At 38.1% G+C, this 12,228-nt stretch overlaps 1 protein-coding gene across 7 annotated transcripts in view; it reads right to left on the reverse strand.

Annotated features, from left to right (window-relative positions):
• The window catches only part of inpp4b (inositol polyphosphate-4-phosphatase type II B), a 193,259-nt gene that overhangs the window by 15,012 nt on the left and 166,019 nt on the right, over positions 1 to 12,228 (reverse strand). For all 7 annotated transcript variants that reach the window (XM_073860299.1, XM_073860318.1, XM_073860294.1 and 4 more), the window contains 6 exons: positions 10,769 to 10,947; positions 10,077 to 10,197; positions 7,912 to 8,038; positions 5,312 to 5,452; positions 5,075 to 5,172; positions 1,986 to 2,098 (listed from right to left, as the gene is read on the reverse strand). In XM_073860299.1, the coding sequence (XP_073716400.1) occupies positions 1,986 to 2,098; positions 5,075 to 5,172; positions 5,312 to 5,452; positions 7,912 to 8,038; positions 10,077 to 10,197; positions 10,769 to 10,947 (779 nt within the window). The remainder of the gene's footprint in view (positions 1 to 1,985; positions 2,099 to 5,074; positions 5,173 to 5,311; positions 5,453 to 7,911; positions 8,039 to 10,076; positions 10,198 to 10,768; positions 10,948 to 12,228) is intronic.

Below are 12,228 nucleotides of genomic sequence, written 5' to 3' on the forward strand. Positions count from 1 at the left end.
TTGAAGGCTGTTGAACTCAACCTTACTCTTTCCCCATTGCAGCACCGGAAGAGCCCGACATGTGGCAAACATAAATCAATTTGATCACTTTCTGAAACCCCGTGGAACAATCATGCACATCATGTTGCAGTAAATGTTCATCAGGTTATAATTTTGTATTGCTCTTTAGATCTAACAACTTCTTTGTATCTAGGAGAAAATCTTGGAGTGCTTGATCTCTGTTTAAGAGTCCCAGAAGGTGCTCTTTGGTTGGGTTTGAACTTGTATCTAATAAGTATGATCAAAGGCACTTCTTCCGGTTCTTAAATATAAAAAGCCTTTATTTAAACATTAAAAAACGACTAAAACACTGCACACTGATGCATTTCGCTACATAATGCATACTTTCATCCTTCTGGGCCCCATGAATCAGTTTTCCCTTAGCACTAGATAAACTGTTTTTTTAAAACTAATAATAGAAACAGACTTTAAGGGAATAGTTTACCCAAATGTGACATTTCTATTCCATTACTCACCCTTGTGCCATCCCAGATATACATGACTTCCTTTCTTAAGCCAACAAAAATTATTTAAATTAAAATACCATAATGTTATATTGTGTATTTCTGAAAGTAAAGTGGTCTGGAATAAAGCATGAAATGTCCATCAAAAGCACACTTCCACTCGTCTCGCCTACACTGTAAAAAAAATCCGTAGAAATTTGCAGCTGAGTTGCCGGTAACTTACCGTAGATTTAAATTTATGTTATTACTGGCAACATTTTGTTCAAAGTTAAATGAACATTAAACATTTATAAGTCTTTGTCTTTACAGAATAAATCTAGAAAAACAGCATCAAGCTAAACTTTCTGGGAAACAAAATCTGAAGCAAAAAACAGAAAAAGTTTGATGATGATTTCTGGTTCCCAGAATGCTTTGCATGAGGCTGTTATTGTTTAGTTTTATTCTGTAAAGATAAAGACTTGTTAATATTTAAAATTTATTCAACTTTGAATAAACTCTTGCCACTAAATAACATAAATTTAAATTTACGGTAAATTACTAGCAACCAGCTGCAATACCATTGCAATTTCTACTGATTTTTTTTACAGTGTAGTGATTTTAACGGAGCCCCTAAGGGGACATGGAGAAAAAATTAAATAAAGTTTAGTTCCGCGTGTGCACGTGAAACTATCGCACGCACGCGAAACTATCACAGGCGCACGCGAAAGCGAAAGTTTCATGTGCGCACGCGAAACTAAACTTTTCCAAAAAAAAAAATCTGCACATGAAGGTTTCGCGTGAGCACATGAAAGTAAACTTTTGATTTTTTTTACTCCAATGTCACCTTAGGGGCTCGGTAGATTTTCACGCACTATATAGTATGGAAGCAGGTGATTTCGCACACAGCGTAGCGGTCATATCCGTGTTTCATCACAAATAAATGATAAGAAAATTCATATTTGGGTGAACCATTTCTTTTCTTTCAGTGTGCGAAACAAACAGATTCGTTGTTTTTTACAAATTTGAGGTTACAAAACAAATTCCGGGACAGATTCCACAACCACTGAATTATGATAATGTCAGTCTTGTCTACATCACCAATCCCAGGAAGTAAACTGTTGCCTACAATCCGTGTGTTTGTTGTAGTCCAAGAAAAGAGATTTATTTGGAGACGATAACTCGCGTCATCGTTTACTTTGGGGTTTGTACCTTTTGAATATCGTTAACATGAACATGAATAATACACACCTACACATCAAAGGAAATTTTTTCTCGAATGTCACCTTAGGGGCTCGGTAGATTTTCACGCACTATATAGTATGGAAGCAGGAGATTTCTGACACAGCGTAGCGGTCATATCAGTGTTTCATCACAAATAAATGATAAGAAAATTCATATTACCACCGTTTCTTTTCTTTCAGTGTGCGTAACAAACAGCTTCGCGTTTTTTTTTACAAATTTGAGGTTACAAAACAAATTCCGGGACATATTCTACAACCTTACCATTCCCGCAAGCCACAGAATCTCTACATTCTTCCTCTTCTTAGTTACGACATTCTGGCCAAGGCTGTCGAGAAGTTCCTTAATGTCGGTCTGTGTCTGAAAACAGGGCAGGCCTTTATAAAAGAAGAGATCGGGACAAAAAGAAAGAGAAGATTTAAGACATCACTCATGATTAAAGATTAAAAAAGGCCTGCATCTCTTTGTATCGACAGGCATGGAGATGAAATGGCAAAGTCTTGAGACGTGAAGTTGTTTTTGAGATAAGGAGATAAAATAGGACAAGAAGTGACATGCTATGATACATCTTGGCATCCATCCGTCATCTGAAGCCGTCATGCTTCGTAGGGAAGACTGACGTTTCACAAAACAGCAAGTTACTGTATGTGCTTGCCCTTGTAAGAACTTATATGAACTTCTTATGTTTTGAGCAGACAGGTTTGAGTTCTGAGGAAGAGAATCGGTGAGATCTTGTGAACAGAGAAGCCAAATTAATGTCAATGTAGTTTAATGGGCCTGACATACGGATTATAGATCCTGGCTTTCTTCTTTTTAAAGCAATATTCCTTATTTAATCAGCTTAATTAATTTTATTAAAAAGTTTTTAACTGTTTATTGACCATTAAGCCCAGAGTTTAGTCTGTTTTTTTACGTGTATGCGAATGTACACACAGCCTTTCCAAGTATAGTTTATTTGACTCATACATTGGTCCACTTAAATCCAAAAACCCAAGGTCAGACCCAAGACCCGAGCGGGTTTGGGTCTAAAAGTTTCACATGTGCCTCGGAAACAGGTCGGTTATAAATTGTAAATGGACTGCATTTGTATACTGCTCATTTAGACCAATGGCCATCCAAAGCGCTTTACATATTGCCTCACATTCACCCATTTACTAACTCATTCATACACCGACGGTGGTGTCAGCCATGCAAGGCACCATCCAGCTTGTCGAGAGCAGCTGGAGTTAGGTGTCTTGCTCAAGGACAGCTCGATAATTGGTCAGGTCAGTATTATATTATATTACTAGCCTCTGGTAATTTAAAATGTGTTTTTGCCAATCGGACACGAGAAGACCCGAACTATCTCACGTTTGTGCTTTGAGTCCTTTTCCAACCCCTCATCTGTTTGCCAAGAGCGCTTGTGGCATCATGTGGCTGGTGGAAGGTTTATTTTCATTGAGTCGGTTATCTTGGTGTCATCATCAGATAACAAATGAAAATAAATGGAGCACGGGCCACATTGGTTGCGAGGCCACTGAGGTTTCTTTTTGTCTGACTGGTGCATGCGGGGCTGCAGACTGCACACATGGCGGTGCTGTTTACATTTAAGTGAAAAAAAATTGCCAGCGAGGTCAGGTCGGACTCGGGTCTATTTTTTTCAGGTTTGTCTTGGGTTGGGTCTTCCTTTAAAAATATTAATGCACGTCGGGTTCGGGTAAAAGTGATTCGGGTCATTTTGGGTCGGGTACATTTCTTTGTACCCGAGAAGACCTCTACTGTTTACGCAGACGTTCGACGTATGCACATTGTAACAAAATGCAGCACATCTCCTGGGACATAATGCATTTTCCTATAGACCCCTTCCTATAGGCCCACGTCACTGTAACGTCACCGCTCTAGCTGGAGGCAAAAAATAAGTAGGAACTCATAGCCGGCGAGCTAAAAGTTTGAGTTTTTGACTTTAAAATGTCATCTTGTTGTGTTTTTGGCTGCCAGATTAGAAGGAGCAGCACTTTTGGTTCAAAAACAATTTTTAACCAGATCCCGGCAGACATTTCTTCACAGAAATCAGGAAGACAATTGTGGTTGAATGCAATACGGCGTACAGACTAGACGGAGACGATCATAAATAATGCTTGTGTTTGCAGTGCACACTTCATATCAGGTAAAATAATCTATGCATATGTACTCGTGTGTTGGTTTTATCTAGTACAAAATCAGCAAGTTTCTGTTGCTATTGTAAGCTATTGTTTAGCTTAATTGTTAAACAAACATACAGCGATAGATGTGTGTGCCATTGTTTGAATGGTATCTTAAAATAATCCACATTGCTAATCATAGTTAGCCCAGCAATAGGTTACATAAGACAAGCCTAGACAAAATTACCCAAACCACCTGAAAGTAATTCATATGCCGTCTAGGAAATATCTAAAACCTGGTTAATTTACAAAAATAGCTGTCACGGTCCCGCAGAATCAGTGACTGTACATATTCGGACACTTCCAAAACTGCTTTTGCATCTATGTTTAATAAATCCCTCCTAAAACGTGCTATCTTAAGCTTGTCAACATTGCGCGACCTAAACGCACAATGTAGGTTTCAAAACCTTTCAAAAAGGTTTCAAAAATCTGGCTGTGCGCGTACCATCACATACACGTAAAAATGGAGCATACTTTGACTTTTATTGATTCTATAAACTTGAAAGCATATAATCTCAGTCTCCCAGCCTGGTTTTGTCTTGTTTAGCTGGTGTAGCAGTCTGTATTTAGATGAGTTTTGGCCACCTAACCCACCAGCTAAAACCAGCTGACCCACAAGCTTAACCAGGTTGAACTCTTGGCCAACTTGGTTCCTTTAACTCTTTCCCCGCCATTGATGAGTTAACTTGTCAATTAAGAGAAAACGATTCCCTGCCAATGACGAGTTTTACCGCAATCCATATTACCGCTATTATCCACTAGGTGGTGCTCTTACCCAACTTATAAAACACTAAAACATCCACTGATCCAAAATCAGTAGAAACTGATCCCAAAACAGTGTATGTTTTGATCAGCATTCTGAATCTGATCTCTAACAAAATTCCTTTACAAAAATTTAATGATCTTTGGTATTTTTGAAGAAAGCTACCCACATTTGAGAAAAGAAATGAAGATAGGATATGTTTTTTTTAAGCAGAGGGTTTCTTTCATTTGATATATTATATGTTTATATATTTAAAAAAGAACATTTCCTGGATAGCATTCAAATTTGTGAAAATCATAAAAAATGCTGAAACTGGCTGACAACTTAAAAAAACGCTGGCAGGGAAAGAGTTAACTGAATCTGCTAACAGTATTTTAGCTTTCATCAGATTTGATTTGTGTTGAGCTTACATTCTGACGGCACTGTGTTGGTTAAAGATTTATAATATCCTTCAAGGATCTCAAAGTTCTTCTGGTTTATTCTCTCTTGTAAAGATATGTCACCGAATCTGTAGGGGAGACAGAGAGACTCGGGTCAGACACATTATCACCAAATTCATTCCCATTCACTGAACATTTGATTCGCAGGCTTGTAACTCAATAGGCGTATAAGGATAATGTTTCATTCTTATCAGTGAGATCTTGTACCTCTCGGCGATGGTCTGCTGTTCGTTTATGCCCACATTAAACAGCACAGGAAGTACACGCAGCGGCTTGCCCTCTCGCAGCTCATCGGGTAACGTTTGGAAGGCATCATGTGGGAGTGGCACCTCAACAGTGTATCGGTCTCTAAAATAAAAACGGGCCACATTTCAAAAACCCATAAAAACCTGCATGCAGATGCTTAAATTTAAATCTACGGTAAATTACCGGCAACCCAGCTGCAATAACATTGTAATTTCTACAGATTTTTTTTACAGTGTATGATTTAAGAAGACCAGCAGTGATGGAGGTAAAGCTACTTTTGTTGCAGTTTCAGTTAAATCACTCTTTAACTTGGCCCATTTTTTCCTTACTGTCGCAAACGGAAAATGCCAAAAAAGAAATGCGTCACATTTTTTGTCTGATTGGAGGGATTCTAGTTGACCAATCATGGCGCTTGCGGTCCGCGTAGAACGGACATGATAACGCTGTTAACATTACGTTAATGTTAACGCTGTTAACATTTTGGCGAGGTGTGTGTCAGGCTACGCACTAGCCTGGTCCAACCAGACTCTCGTACATTCATTTCATTTGTACAGCGAGTCTGGCCACGCTCCATTGCAAAGCTTTACTTCCGTTAAGGAGGGTCCTCTGTTGAAATTTAAAACTATTGGATCTGCCCAGAGTCACTCAGGATCTGCCATATGCGATCGCTAACGTGTGGTCGTGACGTATATCATGCGCCAAAACCGTCCGGAAACAACAAGTAAGAATAATCAGACCAACAAAACTTAACAAACCTGGTTCTTGCTCCAGCTTTAACTTCTGTATATTCGGACCGAACAGCTTTTCTCACGTCTTTCTCCGCTGCCATTACTGAACTACAACTCAAACTTATGCACAACCTCAACGTCATCGTTCTTAGCCACCCCCATCTGTTCTCTGATTGGACCTGCAGATTTTTGCAGGAGAAAACGAAACTCTACAGAGCAGACCCAGACGTAGTACTGAAGCGAAATGAAAATTAAGCGGAAGCACGTAGGAGGGCGGAGCCAGGCTAGCTACGCACAGTCTACGGTGTAGACCTTACACACGACTAGTTGAGGCATTTATACGCGACGTGCATGCTGTTGCACTATTCTTTGAAACAACAGGGGGCGCCTCGAGTTGATCTCTTTATTGAATGTCTTTAAAATGTATTTATTAAGCCTTATCTTTTTCAAATTATATCAAGGCGGATAGGCCCAAGCTAAAATAAAAAAATAAAACCACCTCGAGATTAAAGTCATTAAAATGCGAGAATAAAGTCATTATTTAATGAGAAAAAAGTCAGAATAAATATAATTTCGAAAATAAAGTCGTTATTTAACAAGAATAAAGTCATTATTTAACGAGAATAAAGCTGAATATATACATTTTTGGCTAATTGATATGTGAACTAATTCAAGTTTATTTTGGCTAGAAGTGGGTTGCTCATAGCCGGACTATATCGGGTCTATAGTTAACCTAGAAAAGGGGTCTTCAACTACTCTTCTTCGAGGGCCAGATTTTAAAATTGTAAATATGATACGGGCCAAACTTTTACCCCTATTTTTACATTTTATATATTTTTTACTTTGACCTCATCCAAATTTTAACAAAAATTTGCACAAAAAAGTTCAAGTGTAAATAATAACTGTTTAACTTCCATAAATATATACATTTCAAGTATTCACGAAATATAGTCAGTCTTCTCCTAATGACTGAAATTGCACTTTTTTTTATATATATTTTAAAGGAACAGTATGTAGGATTGTGGCCAAAATTGGTATTGCAATCACAAAACTTGTGGCTAAAACTGGTACTGCAATCACACAACTGGTGGCCAATACACAACATGACAACATAAACATCAGTTGAGTGCTGCAACTCCACTTTTTAAATGACAATATCCTGGCCAGACCACTGTTGTGAGTGATATAAGTATTTGAAATGAAAATGATTTCTTAATGTCTAGTGACATATCAGGGCCATTTTATGATTAATTGATATACATTTCTTACATACTGTTCCTTTAAAGATATATAGGCTAAGCCGCCTTTTAATTGTACCCTACATCCAGACACGACGGTCAAGGTTCGCCCCCTAGTGCCAGTCATAATAAAATGTCAGTTTAATCACAAATCCGTCTCAAGGAAAGTGCCTTTAATCTATGTATGCATTTAAACTTATGAATTTACTTATCAGTAATCATTAGTTTTTAAAGGATTCAAGTGTTACTGATAAAGTTATAATTTTCAAATTGCACACAGTGTTTTAATTGGAACGCACTGAAATACACCACTTCCTATCAGCGTGTCACGCGGTTTTGTCGCAAGTTTCTTTTTTTATGCATCCAAAGCCCAAATTGGATCCGATAATTACATACCCGCAGATGGTTTGCATCATAGACATTATGGTTAACATCCCACCCAGCCTATTTATGACATTCTTTCCAGTTTTTTGGAAATCATTTGTCATGTACAGTGGAAAGGTAAAAGTAACCATGCTGGTTTTAAGCAGACAAAAATGCCTGCGGGCCGCCAGTTGACTAGCCCTGACCAAGACGGTAAAATTATCTCTCTTACCGTCTACCGCTGATGGTTGGCTGCAGGCTGGCCGCTTCTTCAGATGCTACTTCTGTGATCTTGAACGTCACTTTGTGCAGGTCAGATATTCCCACCTCCATGTCCTCCAGCATTCCTATTTCTTCACCTGCGTGATAAAAGTCACCATGAAAATGAAACTTACAGTGTTCTAAAATCTATACGTCAACATTTGAAGTGGATCAAAACCTCTTATAAAAGTTGTCTTAAAACCAATACACATTCTTGTCTTTGGTGAACTTTGATGAACTTTTCTGATTCACTTCAAATGTTGACTATGCTTAGATGCTTTCTTACAAACATTATGGAAAACTTGTTCATGCCAATTATTAATATCTGACCCGGTCTGTAAAATCTATGCTTCTAAGTCTTAGTTTGGGAGCAACAAAGTTTGATTTTTGAAATGACCTTACTCTGTCTTTCTTTGTTTATTCATCACACCATTCCAGCATCTATGGCTATATTCATGGCGAGAACCGGTTAATCCATACACAAGTTTATCCAAACAAGTTAATCCATACACAGGGTAGGGGAGGGGCAATTTGGCATCTCCAATTCACCTAACCTGCATGTTTTTGGCCTGTACTCCGGAAGTATCCGGAGTAAACGCACGTTGACACAGGGAGCCGGGGGTCGAACCGAGGACCTTCTTGCTGTAACAAGCACTATGGCAATATCAACATACAGTAATTTGACACTATAATTCCTTCAATGAATTGACTTCCTCAAGCGAAACGGCAAGATCTTAGTGACTGACTTATGCTTTCCGTGCCTCAAATAAAACTACAGCCTCAAGGTTTCAGTGCTAAATAACTTTAACACCACTAAAATACAAAAGATGTTAATTTGTATTGAACAGTGTTCAGTCTGCATGTCCAAGCAGATGATTGTGATGTATGCTGCATTGAGTACAGTACAGCGCGTGCTTAAACGTGTTTGTTTCAAAGTTTGGTTGCTGTGGGAAACAACTTCACCATAACACGGCATGTTTCAAATGTCACGGTAGATTAATTGTATTGTATGTAAAAGTTATGCACACATAAACAAACGTAAAAAATGCGGACGTCTGACTAAATAAACCACAGCATCACGGTGACTGACACATATTAGGTGTGTTTCGTAATTGCATTTAAACGGCTATCGTAAAAGACATCTGAATGTTTGATTTCCCTTATGATAATGTAGCATGGTTCTTCTATAGTTCATGAGTTTGCATTACCATGTAATCAGATATGATAATAAATCATATTTGGCGTGCTGTCAGAGGACCCACACTGTCAGAAAAAAAGTTTAAAGCTGTACCTTTCCTGTATAGTTACTGTAAATGTTTTGTACCCCTAACATTTAAATGGTACAAAATTGGTTTCTAAAGATACACAATACGTCCATAGGTTATAATATTCTGCCCTCCAAAGGCTAAGTGCAGTATCTACGCAAACACTGAAACTGAGAAAAATGGCTTTAAAGTTTTTTACACCAGCCAGTCAAACATGTTACTGCAATTTTGGCACACACATTTCTCTGAAATGGGACAAAATTTAACCAGGAGACTTTGTCACAGGACACAACAGATCTCACAAAGCCCATTTTAACCCTTAACTCAATTTTGACCAAATGCGTAGTTACTGCGCTTTCGCTTTGTAGGGCAGTATTGTACCCTAAAGGGTACAACATTTCAATATGTTGTATACCCATAAAGGTACAAAAATAAATCTTTGAGGGTACCACCCCAGTGCCAGAAAAGGTACAGCTTTAAACCTGTGTTTCTGGCAGTGCAGAGGACTCCGCCCTCTTTTAATGGCATGGGTACCAGCTAAGAGTGATAGAGGAATGCTCTGAAAGTTGGCTATATAACGAGACCTTTTCGTGGATTAGATTACCATGCTTCTCTGGAAACTGGTTAAATAATAAAAAAACACTAGTTAAACCTTGGTTATTACAAAATAATTAAGGCTAAAGACACGCTAAAACCAAGGCGGACAAGGCGGATTTGTTATTGGTTTAGATACCGCATGCACACTGATATACTGTGACAGTGCTGTTTCTGTAGCTCATTGGTAGAGCATTATATTAGCATTCACAAAGGTCATTTGTTCGGCCCCATCTGCCGAATGCATAAAATTTTAAAAACGTGCAAAACACTTCACTGTAAGTACTGAGCAGGCTTTCGAACTGAGCCACCAGCCCGACCGTATGCAGCTGTCTGAGAAAGCCCTTATCCTCTAAACCAGCGTATAAACGCATGACAAATCCACATGCCAATGCAGCCAGCTGCAAACAAAAACACATAACTTTAACAAAACACAGACCCCCATATTATGTTTAAAATCAAAAGCAAAACTATTTGGAGTCAACCCTTTTGTATACATAAAACATTATTAAAATATTAGAGAGAACACCCTGTTAAAAAACAATAAGAGTCTGGAGTGACTGGCACATGATGGTTATTATTGTAAGTCCGTGTCTGGACAATGCAACCGATCAGATGATTCGCATGACAAGTGCAACTTTGAACTTTAACCGAGTTTGATCCTTGAACGTGTCAACAAGAAATGTTTACTCAGTTTGTATGACATAAGCAGTGACCAGGAAATGTTTTTGTTTTTTGTTTTGTTGTTAACTGTGATGCACACCTTCCACCCTCATGGCACCTGGTGCCGCTGCCCTCCTTCTGATGCAATCTGCAGTGCTTATGACGTAGAGAGCAAAGCAGAAGCTCATTTGTCATTTAAGGGCCTTAAAGGGACAATGTACAAAAAATGAAAATGTGCTCATGTATAGCTCAGCGGTAGAGCAGTGCAAAACATGTTATTCCCTCATCTGATTGGTGGACGTGACTCAGCGCTTGGCTGAAGACCGTGTCTCGTCTCTGCTGGAGCTGAAGACCCTGTACGCTGCTACACACGGCTTCCTGGAGAAGCACAAAGCTCATCGAGTGTCGGGCTCGCTCGGCAACATCTTTCACACATTCCTTCAGAGCCTGAACCAGAACGGCCAACTGATCGTGCACATCTGCAGCTGTCGAAGAAGACGGAGACAAAAAGGATGTTTGTGATTGACACATAAGCAGTGGTTTTGCTTTGAGATTTTTACGAGCGGCAACATACAGTATTGCAATTGTCTGTGCAAAAGTAGACATACTGTAACAGTCTTTGTGCAGTTTTTTGCTTGGTTCCCTCCGAGGATGAGAGCATGTCATGCAACTAGGGTTTGGGAAAGTTACTTTTAAAAGTAATGCATTACAATATTAAGTTACCCCCCAAAAAAGTACTAATTGCGTTACTTTGTTACTTTTCATGGAAAGTAATGCTTACGTTACTTCTTAGTTACTTTTTCTTGGCCGAGGCTTGATGTCTTTTAGGACTTGCAGGTGTTTTTGACTGAAAAGTTCTGCTTTGGCCTGCCATCTCAGTTTCTGACTCAAACTGTTACCACGCAAGCGTGTACGCATAAAGTGCATAATGTCACTATGTTTAGTTTAATTCAGTACATATTTTTATCGAATTTATTCAACTGAAAAAGTAACTTGCATGACTTTTTTTGAAAAAGTAACTCAAATATTAATGTGTACATTTAAAAAGTAATGTGTTATTTTACTCGTAAAGTAATATTATTATGTAATGCACGTTACTTGTAATGCGTTACCCCCAACACTGGTTGCAACTAACAATTATTTTCATAATAGATTAATCGTGCGATTATTTTTCAATTAATCGACTTATCGGATAAAAACATAAATATTACTCAATTAGATTTTTCAATTATTATAGCTAAATAAGGAACTAAATTAGGGTATTCGGGTGTAATTGTGTACTTTTAAAAATGCAAAAGCCACATACAGTTTTACTAATATAATCTTTTTGATTTTTATATTTTAAGCATTAAATAAAAATGTTTGTGGAGCTTTAAAATAGTAAAACATCTTTAAATGTTAAAACATAAATCTTTAGGGATGTGCTGGTGAGCACAGATTTGCCACAGATTAATAAACTCATTTTAATCTTCAACTTTAGACCTTGATTTGTTATTAACTAAATAAATAAGTCATTGTGATATGAGAGTGATATACATGCGTTGTTACAGTAATAAAAACATGTTTTTTCCCGTTACTTTACAACAGATACTTAGTTTGTGATTCAATACTGTTTTTATGAAAACCCAACAACAAGTAAACAAATACAAACTCACTTATATTGCTTCCGTCATATTTTATCGATTAGTTGTTGCAGCCCTACATGCAACCTCTTGGCAGATGCCAACATGAAGGCTTATGGCACCACCAACAAGCAATATACAGTA

This window comes from Misgurnus anguillicaudatus, chromosome 3, assembly GCF_027580225.2.
Source record: "Misgurnus anguillicaudatus chromosome 3, ASM2758022v2, whole genome shotgun sequence".
NCBI lineage: Eukaryota > Metazoa > Chordata > Actinopteri > Cypriniformes > Cobitidae > Misgurnus > Misgurnus anguillicaudatus.